This window comes from Catharus ustulatus, chromosome 6 (assembly GCF_009819885.2).
Source record: "Catharus ustulatus isolate bCatUst1 chromosome 6, bCatUst1.pri.v2, whole genome shotgun sequence".
Taxonomy (NCBI): domain Eukaryota; kingdom Metazoa; phylum Chordata; class Aves; order Passeriformes; family Turdidae; genus Catharus; species Catharus ustulatus.
In genome coordinates this window covers 45,925,643-45,947,963 of record NC_046226.1, presented here as the reverse complement: position 1 = coordinate 45,947,963, position 22,321 = coordinate 45,925,643, and the positions used below count along the sequence as shown (strand labels likewise).

The 22,321-nt window shown below is 45.8% G+C and overlaps 1 protein-coding gene across 6 annotated transcripts in view; it reads right to left on the bottom strand.

Moving 5' to 3' along the window:
- CRACR2B (calcium release activated channel regulator 2B) overlaps positions 1-22,321 on the bottom strand; it is a 45,695-nt gene that overhangs the window by 9,637 nt on the left and 13,737 nt on the right. For 4 of the 6 annotated variants that reach the window (XM_033062846.1, XM_033062848.2, XM_033062849.1 and 1 more), the window contains exons 2-11: positions 16,736-16,991; positions 15,205-15,316; positions 12,504-12,678; positions 10,134-10,280; positions 9,739-9,829; positions 9,513-9,605; positions 6,493-6,680; positions 5,736-5,807; positions 5,260-5,314; positions 1,261-1,340 (exon numbers count right to left, since the gene is read on the bottom strand). In XM_033062846.1, coding sequence (XP_032918737.1) covers positions 1,261-1,340; positions 5,260-5,314; positions 5,736-5,807; positions 6,493-6,680; positions 9,513-9,605; positions 9,739-9,829; positions 10,134-10,280; positions 12,504-12,678; positions 15,205-15,316; positions 16,736-16,948 — 1,226 coding nt within the window. In that variant the 5' untranslated portion in view covers positions 16,949-16,991. Of the gene's footprint in view, positions 1-1,260; positions 1,341-5,259; positions 5,315-5,735; positions 5,808-6,492; positions 6,681-9,512; positions 9,606-9,738; positions 9,830-10,133; positions 10,281-12,503; positions 12,679-15,204; positions 15,317-16,735; positions 16,992-18,083; positions 18,104-19,329; positions 19,365-22,321 lie in introns of those variants that run through there. The other 2 variants (XM_033062845.1, XM_033062850.1) reach the window with 2 other exon arrangements.

Here is a 22,321-nt window from a genome sequence, read left to right as displayed (position 1 = left end):
TTTAGTGGGAGCAAAGGGGCAAACACAAAACTCTGAACAGTGACCCAGATCTAATGGATTTCTTTTCATGTTTCTCAAGCGACATGGTGTGACACACCACTGGGACAGAGACAGGGCCAACAACTACTTCCCTTCTCTCATCACCTTCATTGCCAAACTTCTCCAACTGTTAAGCCTTTCTAGGAGGTCTATTCCAGCAGCAGCTAGAAGCATCTTTGCAAGAAATAATTGGGGAAGGAGATGTGAGAACTTGGTTATCTGATTCAATGTATAGAAAGTGGCAATCACACACCCATGAAAGAGCTCTACCTCAGAGCTCTGGGCTCAAGAATCAGCCTTCCTGCACAGTCTACCACAATCCATGAGCCAAGGAGCCTCGAGCTAAATCCTTAAATGCTACTACCAGAATTGCAAGCATTAAGGGTAAATTGAAGCTGGAAGAATCTATGCCTAGACCTATGTCTCTGGCTGGCACCAGGAGAAACTGGGGAACAATGAAACTTCGCAGAGACCTGGTAAGAAATAGGGGAGCACACTGCCTTTAAAACTTGTTTGGGGTCAGCAGTTGCAGGTGAGATCCAGCTCCAAGCCAGGTCACTGTATATTCTGCTTGTAGAGTGGGAAAAAAAAGAAAGGGCCTTGGCCACACAGATGTGCTGCCTGCCCTGGCTGAAGGGAGGTCTGGTGTGCCAGGTGAGCATCTGCATAGGTGTAGAGGGAGATGAGCAGGCTGAACCCACCTGGAGCCAGGCCCTCTCCTCGAGGCTTTCAGCTGCCAGAAAGAACCCAACCCTTGTGCAATTTCTGCCCTCTCCCATGCCCCAGGGATATGGACTCTGGCATGAGGCACCAGTGGACAGGATTTGTGCCTGAGGATGAACTGTCACTCTTGGGAGTTGATCCAGTCCTTTCAAAAGAACTGTCTGACTCAGAAAGAGGCAGCCTTTGTGACTCCCATCCCATTAACAGTCCCAGACCTTCTGGTTGATATTTAGATTTCTCCCCCATTGCTGCAGGCAGAAGCAGCAGCAGGGCCACCTCCCTATGGAAATTAGTGAACAGTATCCTCAGCTTCATGCTGAGCCAACGCCACCTGATGCCAAGAGACAGCTAGAGCCATAAAAAAGCTGCCCCCCACCACGCTCCCAAAACCAGCCAGTACCAAGGTGGGAGAACCAGACACAGGACACAGCTTGACTGACAGGGTACTGCGGTGGGCACAGACTGACACCATGGACACGACACAGACACCCATCTAACCGTTTGACAGGCTTGTCCTCCAGCAGGCAACTGCCTAGCACTGACCCTTTCTTCAACAGGGGCTTTGTGTTCTGAGGCACCTGGAAGTTGAAAAGAGAAGGAATGAAGGATGTGATTACAGCCCAGTTCAACCACTCCCCACCTCTGTAGAGCACTTTGGGGAGGCAAGGCTGGAGCCCTGGCAGCCCCACACCATGCAGTGGTATTGCCTTACTAGAAGGCTCAAAGAGATGAGCACAGGGCTTGCTTTTCTCAGTTCAAATAATTTAATTCCTGCAATAAGCCATCACTGTTGCTGCTTTCTCCTTCACTTTAAAATCCGTCAAAGTGCTGAGGTCTCAAACTGATGTCCCAAGCTGCCCCAAACTCCAGTCAGCCAGAGTCTTTATTTCTGTGGTTTGTTCTCCACTTGGTCTTACAGCTGATTCTCTCTTTCCCCACCTGCATCTTTCTTATGCTGATGTTTTGTGGGACAGACCAATTGCCCCTTCCTCAGAAGAAACTAGTATCCTTCCCTGACCTGTACTCACCTAGAGCTGCCCATGAAGCACAGGAAAGGAAGGAGGCAGCTCAAGAAAGGGCGATGTCCATGCTCTGCCTTACACCAACATCCCTTTCTGTGCTTTCCTCCCGCTTACCACAGAGACTGAACACTTCCTACAGCCAATATTTACCAGCTCCTCAGAGAAGGAGGAAGCGAGACAACATCTCTCCCAACCCTCTTCCCTCCATACAGCAGCTTTGCCATTCCCAGCAGTCACTGCTCTGGCCACACAACAAAAAGTGAAGTGAGAGACAGCATGGAAAGGTGCCCATCACATCAGCACTGGGGGAATATCCCATGGATAGTGGGAGATGTATTCAGTCTGTGAATCTGAGGATTTCTAACACGTCCTTACAAGTTATTTCTGGGGAAAAGGTGGAGGAAGAAGGGTTTGCAGTCTGCCAGATCTGCTTCTCACAGCAGATTCGAACTGACCAAACACCTGCAGGCAGCTCTGGACAGGCCTTCCTTCATGCTTTTCAGAGCCTGGAGGACTACGAAGATTATTTCTTCAATAATCTTTATTGAAGACTTATTTAAAAGGTGAAAAAATTAAGAAGCTGTTCTGTTGGTCAGAACTTCCAGAACACCTTTAATGCAATGTAGTCTAACAAAAGGAGACAATCTGGACTCCACAGAGGGCCTGACCCAACTAGGAACTTTGTAGGGAAAAAAACCAAAATATTTTTTACATATAAAACTGATGTTCAAGAGAACCTCCAGCTACAGAAACAATCCAGCACTGAGAGGCTCACAATTGTGGAGTATAAATCTTCCAAGGCAAATGACCCCCAAGTACATAACATTCCTGTCAACACACCCAGGCTGTGCTACAGACTACCAGTGGCTCTCCAGCAGGGACAGAAGGGGAAGTTTTCAGTGTTTGAGCAGCTTCACTCGAGGGCACCCTCTAGCCCCACAAAGAAGGAAATTGTGTTACAGGCCACTGGAGCTGAGTCACAACCTTCAAGTCACCTGCAGAGCAAAAGGACTCCCCCACATTCTGCTCTGCCACCACCTTACCTGGAGAGGGAACAGCACATACTTGGGTAAGAAAGGAGGAACAATGGGGCATGTTTTGCCATTGGTTCTGCCATGCTTTATTGGCCTGCCAGGTTTGTGTAACATTTGGCTTTTCACCAGGATGATAAAGGGATAGATGCAACATCACAACGTGTAAAACATGATGACAAGGATTCCACAACAACACATGTACAAGCATTTTGAATGGGAAAGATTCTGGTTTACCAGTGAAATAAAAATACATGTCAGATATAGTCAAAGTACCAAAACACTCTTCTCAATGAACAGACATGAAATTTGCTCTGTCAGCATAAAGCATGCAAGCATAACTCCATAGCCAGATGGGTCATGGGTGTAAAACTGAACCTGCAACCCCTGGGTCTTAAAAATACCCATCAGTGGTTTGCATATAGACAGAAATAGCCACATGTGACCCAGCCTCTCTTGCCTGGGACAAGAGAGTGCCCCACAGTGCAGTGAAGCCAGGGTCTGCCCACTGTGGCAAGGCCAGAAACTCTTATGAAGAGCAAGGTATTAAGCTGGGAATTGAGAAGAGCAAAGGAGCAGCGACTGGGTTGCTATCAGCCACATACAGCCCAACTCCTCCTTCCAACCACTTCAAAATCTTTGCTATGAAAGAATCTCTGTTCACCACACCTTCATTTCATGGAAATAACTCTTCCCATCACTAAGAGAGGATATTAAGGCCTTGGGTTTCTTTTTATCCTGTAATAGTCTCTGTCAGAGAGTGTGCTGCACACTAGGGATCCCCATCAGAAGGCTGGACTCTCGATTTTGCTTCTGCAAGAAAGTACTGCCATTTTCTCTCCCCCTTACTGTGAGATAGGCTGGGGAGCAGACCTTCTGCAGGTATGTACATGATGATACCAGCATCTCTGCAAGCCCTTGGAACCCTGCTTCCCTGTGGACTGAAATGAGTGCAGCCAAAGGAAAAAACCTTACTCCAGTACAGGTTTCAACTGCCCAGCAAGATGAGCCTTGCTAGATGAGCAATGGTGGTAGGAGGAGCTCACCCTGTGCCTCATTCCCTCCTGCCAGTGCTGGTAGAAGGGAGAAAGCAGCCCCTCTGTGCTGTGACTCTCTCTGCTGGGGTCTGTCTTGGGTCCACCTGCAGCAGCAGGTCTTAGCAGGGGAGCAGAACAAGAGAATAGAGGAGAAGCAGACAAGCTTTGCACACACAGAAGTACATACCTGAGCTGTGGTTTCCACAGGCCACCTGCCCACCCATAGGAACCCACAAGCTGATGAAGCACAACACATGGAAAAAAGAGAAGAAACCATTTTCTTTGCCTGCTTGCACTGGACTCTGCTACAGAGTGACTGTGTTTATGGCTTTTCCAAGAGGGAGCAGGAAGCTCTGGTGTACGTCCACATAGTTAGCAGCTTTAAAAATGAAGATTGAATAAAAAAAAAATCTTCCTGATTTTAGAAACACACATACCTCACCTCTATCCAAAATTGTTACTGACATTATTTTATACCAATAAAGTTCTCCAAGTTCTCTCCACCTGGAGAACTCCAACCTCTGGATCAAGCAGGGCATTTTGTCTCCTATATGGGCACAATCCCTGTGTTTCCTTCCAGAATCCTTTACACACCAGTCAGAAAGGCTCTCACAGCCTTTCCTCCCTGCATATCACCTACTTCCAGACCTTCAGGTGGAGCATGATGGCAGAGCAGGCAAAGACATGGTGGCAGGAATGGGTCCAAGAGGGCAGAACAGCTGTGTAAGTGACATTTGGGAAAACAAACTTTTAAATGAAAATATAATAAGAATTATAAATAGACCACGTATCTGTGCTTATCTTGGCGACTGGGAAAGGCCAGAGATTGGCAGTTCCAGATGAGGGAGATCCTGCTTTCTGCTAATTCTCTGATACAAGGCTCACTGCTGCACCCAGCAGAGTTCACAGGAATGGGGAGCTCCCCAGAGCAACCTCTGAAAACATCTGCTACAAACTCAGGGAGTCCAAAAAACTCCAAAACCTTCCCGTGTCACTCCACGCCCAGTCAGCCAGCAGCACATCTGAGAATCCATCTTCTTCCTCACCACCCAGCTCCAGGATGCATCCAGCTTCTCTCCCCTCCTTGCATGTGCCCAGTGCCTGGCACAACGCACAGACCCCACATGTGCAGCAGGCAGCTCCCACTGCAGCCCTGCACAGGGCTGTGTGACAGTCCCCAGCCAGCGTGCCTTGGGTTAAACCCAGGCAGTTGGCAGCAGCAACCAGCAGAGCTTGCCTCCAGCATGGACTCAGAGGTGCTGCAAAGTCTGTATTAAGCACAACACCAGGCCCTGAGAGCTTTTGTCATTGTCCCCCGTGGAAGTGACAGGCCCCCGAGCGGTGACAGCAACAGCAGCAGATGAAAGGAGGGTGGTTGGGAATTAAGGTTTTCTTTCTTAGACTAACCAGCTTCTTGGCTTCAAAAGCATCTCGCTCATCTCGAAGTTTCTTGTTCATTTCTCTGCTCCAAAGGAAGACATAGGAAAGACACAATGAGATTCTTGTCAAAAAATAAGTGAACCCCAATATTTGAAAGTGAGAATAGAAAGAGAGCTTGGGAACAGAGATAAAGATGTTGTTTATAGCCAGACACATTGGGATTTCTATGTATCCCAGCTGAGGTCATGGGCTCTACATGGTTGCCTTAGCCAGCAGGAAAGACTAAATTCCTCCAGAGGACGGATTACCTCATGAAATAACACAGCCTGCAGTGTGCCAGAGCTGGCACAACTCTGTCTGGACCTAGAAAAACAAGCAGAGTCTAAACACTGCTTGAATACAATCCTGTAGCTTTCCATGGGAGAAATGAGCACAGTGCTGAAACCTCAGGCTTTACATGCATAAGAGCTCAGCATTTCCCTCCAGCCTTCACCAGTTCTCACCTGAGGAGCTCCAGCTGCCGAAGGAGGCTTTGTTTCTCTTTCTGCATGTTCTTGGAGACTCTAAACACATCCCTGGGCAAAAGGTATTTTAAAATAAGGTACTTTAATATTAATTTTAATAAATTAATGGGAGAGAAAACACAAACATCCCTCTCTCAGGGGCACTCATGGTATTCTCAAATACAAGGGCCTGCCTTATGCTAAGAGAATTCAGCAGAAGCAGCACTCTTCTGGGAGCTGGGATGGTTGGGTTGTACCAGAGCTCTCCTCCAGCATGAGAGCAGGCAACTCATCCTCTCTACTTCCTCAGCTGCTAGAAATGGGAAGGATGCTTCACTGCCATCTGGATCTGAAACCTCTCAATGTTTTATATAGGTATCATTAGATTTAACCCAGAAATGGGAACAGAATTGATTAGAAGAGGATCTTTAAAGAAAGCATTATAGAGGGGATAGTGAACTGGAAAATACATGGAGAAGCCTCCTTTAGGCTGAGGAACATCTGTATTTTTATACTCATTTTCTAGAACATACTCCTTTCCCACAAAAGTTAGGCAAGAGGTAGCAATATCACTCACTGTTTAGGCCCATAAAACCATTGGGATGTTTCTTCTTTTCCTCAAAAAGAGATGAGCAATCTTCTAATGAGACCAAGGCTCCTAACTAACTAGGGATACTTTTTCTTTAACTGCTTGTCCACCTTTCCTTCTCTATCCATGTCTTTGCCCTAACACCCTCCCCTTCCTGTTTTTTCCCACCTGTCCTTCTGCTCTTGCTCAAGCTGAGCCTCTTTCTGGAGCTTCTGTAATTGCCCCTTCACTGCCTCTAGCTCCCATTTGCTTTTCTCCAGCTCTTCCAGCAGGTTTTCATTCAGGTGCCGGAGTCTTTCGTTCTGCACACGGGTCTCCAGCTGCTCCGAGTTCAGTGACTGTAGCTGATGTTCCAGCTGCAGTGGGAGAGGAGGAGGAGGGGTTAAACACAGAGGAAAGGTTTTGTGCTACAATCACAACTGTAAAAACAAGCTGAAAAAGCAGATGTAAACAATGAGGCAGAAGGGTGAACTGGAAGGAATTCTCTCTCATCATGCCAGCACTGAGGAACCAAGCAATGCAATTAGGCACAGCTGAGGAAGTGCTTCAGGGAGCATGAGGAGCCTGATGCTGGCAGGCATTGTAGGAATCAGAGTGCAAATAGGGGTCAAAGGAGGACTGGAAAAATTTGGGTGGAAGCAGGGTTGTGTCTGTCAGGATTTATTAAGCAGAGTTGTTGAAATGCATCCTCCAGTTTAGGGGATTCCTGAGCCCATGGCAGCTGAAGGGAGGATATGCTGAGGTGCTAGGAGCATCTCACACTACACCTAGAAAGTGGGTGGCCTTTACTCCTATTAGAGACAGGGCCTGGGGCTAGAGATGTCATTTAAATGCCACCGGGCACAGCTGCACTCTAGGCAGCACTAGAGCACAAGCCCCCAGCACAACTAACAAGCCTGATTTGGGAAGTTCAAAGCCTGCTGCCATGTACTCAGCCAGCAACTCAATTCCTTACAAATGGCTGGCATAGTCTGGGAAGGAGTCACAGACAGATGCAGCCCCAAAGCTGCCCATCTCAGATGACAAGCAGGGCATTCCAAGAGGGATCATAGTGGCACTGCAGTATCCAGTCAGCCCCACCAGCTAACCAGGGCCCTCTGCTGAAGCTGCTGCTACACAGAAACTGAACTTACAGCCCAAAATAAAAGCATGCAATCCATGTTTATAACTAGAAACACCAGGAATCAGGTCTGATAATGGTAGCAGGTGGCAGAGTCAGCCTCCACATTTACACCTCCAGCTTGCCTTTTCTCTCAGCCTACTTTCTCCTTCTCTCATAAAAAACCACAAAGCAACACACTATAGCAGAAGATAAAATGCTTTTTTTCTTGCTACCCTCCTCTCTGCCAGCACACGTGTAGAAGTGTCAAGAGCAGGAATGAATAGATTTGACCTTCCCTAGACTCCTTGAAACACAAGTCTCACCTCTCTCCTGAGGTTGGAAGGGCAAGCCACACTCAGCTTTGCCAGGATTCCTCCAGTCCTGTGGACACTGGGGAATATTTCAGCACGACTGCATATGCTGAGCAGTGGAGTTTAGACTGAAAACCAGCAACTACTGCTTACAGGATCAGATATTTTAAAAAGCCAAGGAACTGGCATTAAATAAAGCACAGCTGTCCCTCAGAAACCTCCATCATGCACAACTCTCCGGTTTATGAGGTCTGCCCATGGAAGCAATGCTGGGGAACAGCACCATCACAGTACTGGTCTTAGGCCACAAGAGGGACCCGATTATCCACACAGCTCAGTACAAGCCTCACAGTTAGGAGCACCAGAACTATTTGAGTTACAGAAGTGTCCATGCAGCCCAAGTATTCTGCTCTCACCCTCAGCAAGAGCAGATGCTACCTAGGAAGAGCATGCCTGAGCTCCTAACTATGGTCCATTCCCCTCACATACCCTTCCCATCTATGATCCCTGGACTAGGGATGCTGGAGGCCACATCTCTGACTATTCCTATAAATGAATATTTACAAGCTTATAGTCCATTTGTTTGTCCAATTCATTTCTGAACTGTGGATATTGCCTGCCTCTTGGGGCCAAAAGTCCAGCACTAATCTCTGTATAAAGAAGTGTGTTCTTCTAAATAAAATTCATACTGAGTGTCCCTCACCTTTGCTGTTGCAGGACTTGGGGAATAACGACTTTGTGTGGACCTTATTCATCACTTTTCTGAGCTCATAAAGCTCATTGTATCTTCCCTCAGTCTCCTTCTCCCCAAAACCTCAAAGTCTAGACTTTCCTGGTTTCTCTTCCTAAGGCAAATTTTCCATTTTCTTAATAATATTAGCACTCTGTACCTTCATACTCGAGAAGGACACAGTGGAATTAGAGGAGACCAGAACTGCACATACTGGGGCACATCAAAGATGTGGGCAGCAGGAAAAACACATGCTCTGTCTTATTCTCAATATCCTTCCTGATGGCACCTCAGTTGTGCTGGCTTTTCCAGCTGCTGGACAACGAGCTGGTGATTTCAGAGAAGTGCTGTTTCATCCACATCACAGCTAGGTATCCAACTGGGATACCCACCTAGTCTCCAGCATCTTGCAGGTACCTGCCATGACTTGTTACTGCAGGGTCACATCTCAGTTCTTCAGACACCAAGGAAAAAGCCATCTGGAATGGACCATCCCATACAAATGTCCATGCTGGGGAAGGCAGGCTAAAGGAAAGTTTGTGCTTTGATCTTTTATGTGACTGACTAATCAGTATGTCAAGTGCCCAAATGCAAGTATACAATATGTACCTCTGTAAGTGTCACAGGGCTGTTCACTCTGGGTCATTTTGGAGTAGCCAGAATACAAAAACTAGAGAAATCTGGCTGTTTTATGTCCATACACATCCTCCTTATACACCACAAAAAGCTTCAAACTCACAACTTTCAATTTTTTACCCCATCTTCCTTGCCAGCATTGCAAAATTGATAGGAAGATTGTGCCAAGAGAACACCAAGCAGGTAAGAGAATGCATGAACAAAACAGAACAGCATTACAGCTGAAGACAAACCAATGATTTGACAAACCATCTCAACACCTTCAGAGACAGGAGACTTCACTAGCTAGAGCCAAATTATCTAGTGCCAAACCCTCAGCATCTGAACACCGTTTTCCATCAGAAAATGCCTGAGCAGAAAGACAGCAGAGGGGGATGTTCTTTGTCAGAAAGGATTTGGATCCCATTACCTTCTTCTGGCGGTAGAGGATTTTCTCCAGCTCCTGCTCTTTGTTGTGCAATTCCTTCTGGAGCAGGTTACTCCTGTCATGCCTCAGTGCTTCCTGCAGAAGTAAAGATACACAGCTGTGCACAACACTAAGCACAGTAAGAGCTGTTCCTTGGCCAGACAAGCCACTATCTCTACTTCAGAACAAAGGAAGGTTGCCCTCAAGCCAAGAGAGAGAGAGAAGGTACCTGGCAGACCAGCCTCTCCCTTTCTGCTTTGATCTGTTGCTCCATTTCTTCATAAAGGCATCTGACTTCTCGATCATGATCTGACTCCTTCCTACAAAACACAGGTGCATGCAGTCAGGAGAGAAAAAGAAACTACTGAAGGAAAGAGGAGCATGGAAAGAGATTCCTGCTAACAGCTGTGTGGCACTGAGTGGGATTTGAACCAGACTGAATGTTATGGGTGAGAACTGCTGTAGAGCAAACCCATGGGAACAGACCAAGAAAGAGTCATTTTATTACAGCAAGAAATATCTTTTTTACTGGTGCATCCTGTAACCCTGTCTCTCCTTGCATCTGAGGCAGGATCCAAGCATCAGCTGGCTGCTGGCAGCAAATGGCCATGATGTTCTCCTTACCTCTTCAATGCTTGTTCCATAGACTCCTTCTCATGATTCACCTCCTTTATGTACGATGAAACACGCAACAGAAACTCCTCAAAATTGGATAAGAGCTCTGGACGCTCCTTTCGTAGGCGAGCCCAGAGCTCACGAATCTCATGTGGGCTGGAGCAAGGATACAAGAGAGAAGGAAAACAAAAAAGTTACTGTGTCATCTTACGGACTGCTATTCCAACTCCAACATGCACTCAGGACAAACTGCCCTTCTCCTGTGACAATCTCTGTTACACCATTACAGCAGAGAGGGAAATTGGACAGTGACAGAGCATGCATGTGGAGTGGGATCTGTTGGGAGGTCAAAATAAAGGAAGTCATCTGAAAGAAGGAAAGAAAAATAATCTAGGAAGCAAACAGAATTATTGCTTTTCAAAGTATGTATCGATCACATATTTGGTGTTTGCATCAAGACTTGGAGAAATGAATATTCAGCAAACCTGCTGTGTGTTATGGTCAAACTGCTATAGTACACAGAGTTTAGCAAACATCACACATCATTGGTGTTTTTCTTCCACTCAGACTGTACTAGTGGCTGCTACAGTCCTCATTTTTTTACAGGTTTGGAAACCACAGCACAAAAAAAGATGCAAATTTGTTCAAGTGTCACATCAGGATAATAATAGAGGAAGCCCTGGAAAAGCAAAAACATCTTTTTCTAAACCTGCAATAACAATTACACTGTTTTGACATTTAACTCATTGTAACTTGAACATAGCACTTACAAATTTCATTCCCAAAGTGTCTTGTAAGCCTGCAGACATCACTTCATGTTTCTTTGTTTCTTTTTAGGTAAGAGCTTTTCAAATTTTTTTTTAAATCATAAAACACTTGGGGGAAAAGTGTTTCTGCCTTGCAAGATAGAGAATAATTATACCAATAGTCAGTATCCAAATAGCTATTTTTCTTTGCCTATGTATTTTTCTCCCTTAGTATTCTTTGGGGAAACATACAAGCAAAACAAACCAACCAAAAAGCTTTTGATTTCCTCTGCCAGTATTATATTTCAACCTTCTTTTCCTGTCCCAAGTTTAAAAAGTTATAGCACTTCATCAGATCTTCATATTTGAAATAAAAGAACATACTGAGTCCTGTTAGGAAATGAAACCATTTCTTTCTAGAGAACGCAGTGAAAATATTTCAGATTCCTGCTCTCACCTCAATTAGCTTCTGCTTGATATTACTGCTTTACAACAGCTGTTTTGGCACAAAGATGTGACATGAAGTAGCTACTGAACACATTGCATAAAACTGCCAGTAAGTGGTCAAAATTAAACATAAGACAATTCCACTTTGGCACTTCTGCTTCTCAAAGCAGAGTTATAAACAGTAGACTCTTTTCCCAGAATGGTAATATGGCCTTTCTCAGTGTCTGTTTTGGCCTGTTTTTTGAAGCATAACAGCTTTCCAGTTGTTTTTTTTTTTTTTTTTTCCCAGACATAAGTTGTTTATCACTAAAACATGCAGGTGCTTTGCATCACAACGAAAATGAGGAAAAAAAAAACGTCTGTTTTGTGACAGCTGTGCCTCTGAAAGCAGCAAACTCCATCACTCTCAGCTTCTGTCTCCAATCCTGTCTGCCTCTTTTTCTAACCTGGACTGCTCCTTGCAAAATGGCAATACAGAGTACAAAGCCTGAAAAGGAGGACAGCCACAGATGCAGTTGGGGACCCCAGGCCCTGCAGGTGTGCATCAGTAAGAACCAGCTATACAAAATGCCTCATGTTGGAAAGCCTGAAAAAAGGCTGGATGGCACTGGGACCAGCAGACTCTACTGGGGCTACATGCAAGGGCATTATTACCAAGTTTCAAGGCTCACAGGAGCACCCCTTTGCCCAGTTTAGTCCAGCACACTCTTCAAGATCATCACAGTGTCAAGCAGCTCCTTGAACACATCCTTCACAGAGACTCTTAGAACTGATTGTCTGAAAATATATGAACAGTCACACACCATTTTGGAACAGAGAACATTCATCCTCCTTACCTCATCCTCCTTACCTCATCTAACCCTCACACGCTTCTTTTCATTTGCTGCCTGTGCTGGACTTGTATGCCACCAGCTGTTCCATTTTACAGCTGTGTTATGAACTTGAATTTGGGAAATTGTGAAAAGCACTGAGCTAAAAGTAATTGGTACCCGATGAGAAAACCCAGACCACACCACATTTGCTACCAAGCATATGAAAATCCAAGGCAGCAGTACAGAGAGGCCAAGCAGTGCTTCAGAGAACAAGCAGGTTGGTTCACCTTCTTGGTCTTTTCTGGTACTTTGAAGTTTTGGTAGTGCAAGATCAAAACGGGGTAGAAGCAATGCCATGCGACTCCCTTACTTACTCTTCAAATAACTGGGCTGCTCCAAGCTGCTCCATCATGGAACAGAATCGTTTCTCTTCATCATCATCATCTGCAGGGTCCAAGTCATCTGACCAGCCTGACTCAAAGGTCTCCTCGTGTCTGGAGTGATCCATTCTCCCAGGCCCTTGACACAATTCAATCCCTATTAACTTTCCTGGTGGAAGGTGAAGAGAAGAAGAATAAATAAAGTCAAATTGGACGTCATTGAATGAGCTGCTATCTACTTGGCAGCCTGACAGAGCTCCACGAGAAGCCTCGTGCATGCTGCTGCTGTAGGATACAGCTCCTGGTCAGCGAAGAGCCTCCGTCCTGACGTCCCGAGTGATGTCAGTGTCCGTTCCGCAGTGCTGGGACTGAAACTGGCTCCCAGCCCAGCCACAGGCGGCCAGGGCTCTGCTCACATGTGTGCAGATGAGCCCCCACCCACGGCCTTGGGCTGCCAGCACGGAAAGTGTGGCATGAGGTCACTGCACTCCCACAGAGCTCCGGCTCCAGCCGCCAATGATCCCGCACGCTCTCTCCGGGACTGTGTGCTCCATGCTGCAGTGCCTCCGCTTAAAACATGGAGAGGAGGGGCTCATTAGCCCTCCCTCCTCATGTGTTCCCTCTGTTCTGAGTCAAGCCCTGTACAGCAAGGACTGCCTCTTGCTAGCATTGTGTAGAAGAGAATGAACTCGCCCTCCAAGCACCTCCTCCTGCCCCGTCCCACGTACAGATGGATTCCAGCTCTCTGGATTCTGTTTCATGCTGAGACACTAATGCCACAAGAACCTTCTGCTATGCAAGGCATGTGACAAATACTGGTGCTGGGAACAAATCCTTCTCAAAGCAACAAATCAAACAATCCTAGCCAAAACACTGCCCCTCATCTGTATACAGAGGTCAGGCCTTCAGCAGCAGCTCCTCATCCTTTCCAAAATGCATCTGCTTGGTTCAAAAGGCAGAAATGACATCCCAACTACAAGACCAGGAGTCAAGGATGTTCACAGAGCACAGATGAGAACACGAAGCTACTCTAAGGAGAAAAATATCCATCATTATTATACTTCAAAGGGCTCAACTTTACCTCTTCTTACCTCCATAAATACAGAATTTAGCTGCTTCTCTCCACTTTTAAAATGTGCTGTAAAAGACTTGCAATGTGGAAGTCCAGGCCCTACTTAGTTAAAACCTGATGAACAGACAGTTAATTAAAGAGAATCATCTAGATTAGGCACTTTTGATGTCTGCTTTTGAGAAAGGGTCATTATGCCTCATTATGTCTCTTTTACAGATGGGAAAATTGAGGTAGAGAATGATCTGAAGATTGTTTTGATTTCCTAGAAGGAGCAAGGAGCCCTCTCAAGAAGCAGACTTGATTGCAGCTTGAACTACTTTTCCTTGATTTGCTCCTGCACACTTCATAAGAAAGACAGCCAGGCCAAATTCTTGAGTTAGGGGCAAAGTCTGAAAAGGATTTCAGTGATGCCAGACAGAGAATAACCATAAAGAAAAGAAATGCAGAAATCAAGTGTTTTGCCTAGACTGAAGCAAGTGCCATGGAGAGAGGCTGCCAACACAGGGTGGTTCCTGACACAAAGAGAAAACTTGCCTACCTCTCCCAGCAATGGCCATCTGAGGCTGTGCCCATGGGACAAATATGTGCCTCATACAACAAGATTTGGGAGTAACCAAGTCATAACACAGAGGGCACTGTGGATGCCAATATGCCAAATGGTGCCCATTCACCTGCTACATACAGTGCTGGACTGGAAAGCTCCCACTCCTGACAGGACTTTTGTTTCTCCCAAAGAAGTGGAACAAGACAACAAGGACAGAGACACAGGGCATGAACAGGTGTAGTCAGCAGGCACTCAGTGGGATAAAACAGTCCCTGTACAGGCTGGCACAATACATAATTTACTGGTTTTATTTAGGGGAAATCTTTGCAACTTCTCCTCTCACAGTGGCTGTTTCTGACCTTTCACATTGCAGCATTAAAAAGCCCTCTCTCCCAAGTTGTGAGAAATCCAGGAGCAAACACAATCTGGGCAATCAGGACAGCAAAACTCAGGAGCCTTTTCCACCACTTCTGAAAACCCTAGACCACCTGTGTTCCCTTGCTTTGACCTGCTCCACTTAGCACCTCTGCATGTCCAAGGAAGGTGCTGACAGGTGCAGATTTTCTGAGACAGGTTAGATTTTCTGAGAAGGTAACTGAGTACCTGTGCTGCTGGGTGAGGACTCTGGTCAATGATTAGCATTCTCCTACTGTCTGGGAAAGACAGCAGTAAGAAGGCAACAAAGGCTTATTTGCCAGTGTTCTAGCCTACCAACAAGACTCCTGTTAATGCCCTTGAACTGCACTGCTACCAGCTGGGAACAGTTGCCAAGGGGCATATTTCTGTGCAGATGAACAACTGATCAGATAGCCAGGCACAGTTTGCTGCATGTACCCTCTCGAGCAGGAAATGTTCTGTGGCTGGCTCTACCAGGTGGGCAGAGAACAGTTGGAGAAGGCAGCACAAGGACTCCAGGAGTGGGATACACACCCACCTTCTCCAGTGATGTCCACATGAGCATGGGGCATTGTTCTGCATAGTAGGTGCAGCTTCAGCAAAACCACTGCACTTTCTTACCAACAAAAACCATCCTGTCACAGGTGGGCTTTTTCCTTCCTCTGCTTCTGTGCAGTCCTTACCTAGACCCATGCTGAACTCCACAGGTGTCAGGTATCCTTTATTATTCTGTTCCAAGCTGTCAAAAACAGTCTCCAGCTGCTCAGGGGTTAGTGGGAGTTCACTCTGGAGCCTCTGCAAATACAAAAGAACAAACAAACTTGAGGCAAAGCTCAAGTCTTCCTTGTATCCCTGCCATCCTCAGCTCTGGCCCACAGCAATGTACCCTTTCAGCACTGCATCCTGCCCAGGGTGTGACAGTCTGCCAGCAGAGCTGAGTGATGACACAAATACCTGTGTGGAGACATTGATATGTTGATTTTTTCCATTACTGGATTATTCAACCAGGACTTCAGAGAGGGAATGTCAGGTTACTTTGTTTGCAGAAAGTTCAACCTGCTTTCTCCCCCACTACAGAAGCACAGTCTCTAGCTCACTGCCTGCCTCCCTCCATTCCTGCTCAGAGGTGGCACTGCCAGCCTCCAGTGACCACTGCTGCTCCAGGAGACCTCTGGGCACACCAGGAGCAAGCTCCAGCTCTTTAGCCAGGGAGGGAGGTCAGACTTGTGAGTATCTGGATGCAGTTCCAAGCTCTTGCAGATCCTAAAGGAAATGTTCAGTTCATAACAGTGAGTTAGCTTTCCTCTGTCACGTTCTGCCTGCTGGGACTGTATCACTACTCCCACAACATGGACAAGCAGCAAAGCAATTCCCCTTCATAATATACATCCAGAGCACCTAGTGTGGAGGGGCACCCAAAGAAACAAAGGGGTGTAGACTAAAACCTCAGCTGTCCATTAAACATGCAGCTTTAGATAAAAACTTTATAAAAATTTGTTAATATAACTGCAAAAACTAGGCATCACACAACCCAAAGCAAAGTGAGTCAATATTTAAAGTGGCATGGACCTGCCAAGTGGTTTTTGTAGCTGTGGGGAAAGATGGGGCAGGAGAAAAGCAATTCACATGTAACCTTCCTGATAAACCTTTGAAACAAAACTCTAAGAACTACAGAGATTTTGTTAACAAGTACTTTTTTAACAGAAAGCAGCAAAACACATTTGTAGAACAAATTATAGTTCAGGTCTAGGGTGAGTTTTTGAATCAGGCTTTAGCTATGATTGTATCACTTTGTTGTCTCAACTTTTTTTTGAGAGGCTGATGGATCATTCATCATGTAGGTTTTTTGGGAGGGGTCTTGTTTTGGGTTTGTTTAAATTTGAACAAAGATTTTTTTTCCCCTCCAGATTTCCCATCCACTTCATGCTTGATGTTTGTAAGAACAGGCACAACTTTTTTTATTTTACTCATTCCTTAGAAATTTTGAATTGCAGTCCCACTTGTCTCAGGAATTCCCTGGAGACACGAGGCCCTCCTGGGAGTTTCAGTTCCTAGCAGCTGTCTGTGCCAGTGTCTGGTTATTAGAAATCTGAATAAGACATAGGCCATATGCACACTTGCCAAGAGTGAAGGCATGCCACATTGTCCCCTGTTTCTGCCACTCATGACTTTACAGATCCTCCCAGGACAGAGGAAGAATTTTTTTCCCCTCACCTGCATGTCCACCTTGGTGATAAAACCCTTCTCATCCTTGTCACACAGCTGAAAGAGCTCCCTTGCCTTCTCAAGCATCTCCACCTGCACATCTTCCAGTCTGTTCATTTGGCTGGGAGGAGAAACACAAGGAGCCACTGCATCCTCCTCGCCCCCTTCCTCTTTTCCTTCCCAGTGGACATATCCCAAGAGCACGCCACTCTGGTTCTCCATCTTCTCAAAGTCTTTTTCCCCAGGGCAGGGCCAAACAGAAGAGCTGTAGGGCAAGAAACATAGAAAACCCAGTCAAACATGACCCTCCGCTTCCAATCCACACATGGTATAGTTAAACACCTTGATGGTTGAAAGAACAGCATCCATTCAGCATCCATATCTGGACACAATAACCTTTGTAGTCCCCCACAACTCAAAATATTCCATGTTTCTATGAACTGAGCAGAGGGGGGAAAGGGAGTTTGTGTCAGAGACACACCACATATAAGTAAACCCTGTACACAAGATGGGTGTAGCTAAGCTTTCACACAGCTGTAACCCTCCACCCTGTACCCAGCACAGGGGGCTCTGCTGCCATCTCTCCTCCTCTGCCTCAGACCCACAGTCCAGTCCCGGTTCTTTGCTTGTGAAAGCCCAGTGCCAAGGGAAGGTTTCAGCAGAGACAAGAGGGTGGGAAGGAAGTATTAAAGAACATAGGTAAATCTGCATGGGAGCACAGTGATAGTTCCACATTGGCTAAGACAGGGCTGAAACACTGTGAGCTGCTCCTCTCTGGTCTTGGTTCCTCTGGGAATAACATGTACTTTTCCTTCTCTTGTTGCTTTTCTGCACCACGCCTTTGAGCGCCAAACCTGCATTAAAACTGCAAAAACCCAGAGTGGGATGGAAGCAGATAGGAGGATGATCTGTGCAAGTGACAGAAGAAAGAGAGGAAGAAATGTCACTCCCAGCCAGTTCCCCTGTCTGGCCTTCCACCTCTGACATTTTCTTGTTAACGCTTTCCAAATAGTAGCTCCATATTTATTTTTTTTTTTTATCCTGTTACAGTACAAAGAAAGGTCAGACAATTCCTACACTGGGAAAAATTTAATAAGCTGGGCACTCCTGACCCCTTGCCTTCAAGCCTCTGTTTTGAGAACTCATGAGCTGCCAAACAGAATTTTAATCTGAAACATTCACCTTCAAAGGAAGGAAACCACAAAACTATGGAGACATTTCAGAGGCCAAAGAAAATATTTCCCATCACTTACAAGTACCTAAAGCAAAAAGGAATGGGAGCACCCATTTAAGCTTAGCACTGTGCCTGTAAAAATGCCTGCAATGCATCCCTACACCAAGCAACCTTCTGACTTACTGATCTCATGGAATCAGACACGTTCTCCAGACAGCTCCTCTTCAGCAAAGCCACCACATTTTTGAAGCCTTGTTGCACTGATTGCTTTAGATTTCTCCGTCTGCAGACCTGTTTTCTGCATTGCAGGGCAGAAGTGAGCTGTGCAAGCAGGCTGAGAGCAGATTTAAACGGCGCTGGACAAAGAGGGCTTGAGGGTTGGGTCGCTTGGGTTTTTTTAACCTCCAAGAAATTAAAAGCCACGTACCGATGCCATGATAACAAACTAATTCTGTTTGCACTCTTGGGACAATGGGAGGATAAAGAGCACGATGGCCAGGAAGAATGTCACATGTGAGAACGATATGAAGCTGACACAAAAGGAGAAGGCAATTACGCCCCACGCTCTTTGACTCCGTTTATTACTGCTGCTCCACGAGCCAGCGGGTGGTTCTGCTTCACAGAACAAGCAGAACGCTTCATTCCCCCTTTCAAATCGGTGTTTTTCCAAGGCACCTCTGTTTCAAATAAATATCTGCTCAAGTGACACTAAACTCTGCAGAAAACTACCTATAAATGGGTACTATTATATGGTTCTAGTCAAGTAAACATCTCTGGCAAACAATAGGCACAGAGTTGGACCCAAGCTTTGTGGAATACAGCAGAGGAAAGAAAGGGAGAAAGCAGCAAAAATAAGAAGGCAGACCATGTTTTTCCCTCTTGCTCTTTCTCAAACAAACCCTCCTACCAAAAATTTTATGTGTTGTGGAGCCAACACAGCAAAATTTGGAGACTACAGTTAGATTCCATGGGTTAGCTGGACAGTCAGTTTGCTTCTGATGACAAGCCTGTGTATGTAAGTAGTAAAGAAGTCAGAAAGAACACCAGCTTACTTTTCATATTCAAGTAAAAGTGGCAAATCTGACCTTGAAAGAAAAGCAAAAAGGACTCAAATATCTTATGTTTCCCAGATTTTACAGGTGATTATGGTGAGGAATAACAGCCACACTGGTGAATGATAATTACTGGATTCTACAGGCCACCTTCCTGAAGGCTTTTTCCAGACCCATTCCTTTTACAAAGATACAGCCTCAGCGCAAGCAGCACCCTGTTCCAGACAGCAGCGGGGGGGGAAAGCAAAAGGGATTTCAAAGCAAGAGCCGTGACAGGATTGTAGAAAATAGCCAGAATAAGAAAGGGCACAAGTAAGAAGTGTTTTCTAAAATATCCCTCTAGCTGCCCAGGACCCCAGAAGTAAAGATGACCTTACTTTCTTCTTATCAGCTTCATCAGTTCTAGAGCAGCCCACACAGTTGACGTCTCCTCAGCTTTGCGGCAGCAAACAAAAGGTGGTGCAAGGAGGATGTTCTGTTCTCTCTCAGAGATATTTTTTTGAAGCTGAAATCCAACCCATTACATCCCTACCTCTAGCATTTCCTCATTTTATCAAAAGCCCAGCTGCATTGCAGCTCCCAAACGCTGGCTGAGTTAAAAGCCTCTTAATTAGAAGAGCTGGGAGCCTGACATGGACAAAAGTCTGAAAGGATTTCACTCATGTAAAAGACCAAGCCCATTAATTCAATGTTCAGAGCAGGAAGTCTCTTGTCCAAGCTGCTTCAAGTGGCTTCAAGCCAGATGTGGCTTTTTCAATGGTGAGACAGCACTTGCAGAGGAACAAAGCAGCAAATAAGAGAGCCCCAGGAAGCAAAATACATGGCAGTTTTAATGGACTTCTCTCCCAGAAGCCTGTGACTGAGAAATTCTTCCTCTCTGTCCCTGTTTGTAAGGCACTGCATGGTGCAGGTGGGGCAAAAAGCAGATCTCAGTCTAACAAGTGCTGTCATACCTTCCCTAGTTACTGCAAAGGACTGGGGCAGCATCTTCATCAGCACGAAGCACAACATCACAGAAGAACCGCTTTGAAAGAGGCTGAGGTCTTTGGAGTGCCAGAGCTGTGGACTAGTATCCAGTGAGGCAAGCAGAGCTGGCTTAAGTGCAGGAAGATCAGCTTGGGAAGAACCATGCTTTCCTAACACAAGGGGCAAAGCAGAGAAGATATGTACAGGCAGCTAATGATTTTGGTCAGGCAGACCTGCCAGGTTCTGCTGGAGAGATGAAGTCAAGCCATCTCCAGGGACAAAGTCACTGGTTGTTACCAAATCTCGTTCTCAACAATTGGTTTTTCCAGGTCCCTTCTTTTGGGAAAGGTAAGAGTCAATTTCCACACCTAACCTGCAGTCAGGACAATCTCTGCATCTTGAGCTGTTGATTTTCGTCATAAAAAGGTGTGCAGTGGGTCACAGCAGAGCTTGTGTAGCCCAGCATCCTGCCCTCAAACACTGGCTGTGAATGGCTGGTGAAGGAAGAGTTACAGCAGGGCAAACAAAGATTTCCTGAAGACATCTGCCAACTAATAGCCACTGTCAGCCTGAGGCAATTCCTGAGCCACGTGGTTCCTTCCTTATCTTCCAAGACACTTGTCCAGCCTCCCTGTGAAACGATGTGAAAACATCCACTGTTCCCATGAGCATGGATAGAAACAGGGTGCCTGTTACAGCCAGTGGGTGCTGACAAAGCTTCATGGGTCTATTTTCAGGGTAAATAGTTTGACTAGCATCAACTTCACAAGAGATGGAGTCCCAGCTTCAGTTCAAACAAATTCTTAGCCACTTTCACCCCTGGGAACTGTGCTGGAGATCAAAAACTCCTTTCCCATGGCCTGGGAGATCTAATGGGAGGATGGAAGTGCCAGAGATCTAGAGGGCTCCAATACAACATGCTCAAATCACCCTGGCATGTAAAGTTTTTCTTCAGCCCTATCTTCCCCCACCCCACAGGTTTGGCTGCTTATGCTCAAGGTCAGCTCTGGTACCACACAGTCCAGGTTAGGGCAGTGTCCAACACCTGAAAAACCCGATACAGAGCCATGGATTACACCAGATAACTCCTGCCATGTATGTGCTGGGGCTTAGTGAGCAAACAGTTCACCTGCTCCTGCAAGACAACTTTCCCAGAGCCTGGAAAGCAAACACAGATCTTCTCAGACACAGATCAGAACAGGAGATTGCCTGCCATAAAGACAGCTAGCACCAGCTCCTGGATTTCTACACTGAGGAAACTCAGACCAGTCTTACATGACTATTTTAACTAGGTTTGACCCGTGCAAAGCTGTGGCAGAAAGTCAGCTGGCTCTCATGGGCTTGGCATTGTCTAGGAAACTCATAAGACTTGAATTTTAATCCTGACTCAGCTGGCCATATGGCCGTGGGTAAGTCACATCACCTGCTATGCCTATAGACTATCAGCTCCTCCAGTTTGGTTTCTGATGCTTGTGACAGCTGGGACTTTAGGACTCAATATCTAGAGACTGATAATTACATGTCAAACTCAAGCATCCAAATAGTTTCAAAGGTTCAAAGCTGAAGAATTAAAAACTTGAACAGAGAAACTGCAAATTACAACAAACAGAAAGAACAGATAGAAGTTGCTTTTCCTAGAAAAGGGAGGTACTGCTTTCAAGGTAGCATTACAGGGTCATCATTTCCTATTTATTGCCTAAAAAAGCTTCTCCTCTTGTAGCAGTGTTAAAGAGGTACAGAAAAGTCACAGATAAAATGCTATCAACAGCCAAACCCTTATCTAGGTGACCCTGACCACCATGTGCACATGACAACTTTGGGTTGTTTTTTTTCTTTTTTTCCACAGTCCAATGACAAGGAGTAAAGGAAAGTGAGGAGTGCAGCCAAATTTCCACAGCTGGTCCTTAGATGACCCTAGTTACTGCAGGGCTTTGTGCATGCACTGAAAACGATGCATTCCTAGCAGTCATCCCCAGTGCAAGGCAATGAATCAACAGTTAATGAAGGAAGGAAAAACTAAGCACAACTGGCTGAGCAGTTTACCCAGGATTACAGAACAAGGCCAATATTTGGGTCCTGTAGAGGGAATTTATAAGGGAAAGCTTTCCTGTACCACTGAATTTTTGGTGACAGATTGGCAGAAGGGAATATTAAAGAAGAATCTTTATAGGTGTACCACAAACTGCAGTGCTCAGATACTTGCTGAGAGGTTTCCCAAAAGACAGCCTCCTTTATCTCTGCCTAAGACAATATTATTAGAAACAACAAAGCCACCCCCATACTAAAGCTAAATATTTAAGCCATTTATTTAAACAAATCAGAAGAACACACACCCTTTCCTTTCTACTCCTGATGCAGAAAAATAAGTCTTCCAACTTCAAAGGAAGGAATTCTCCAGGTGTT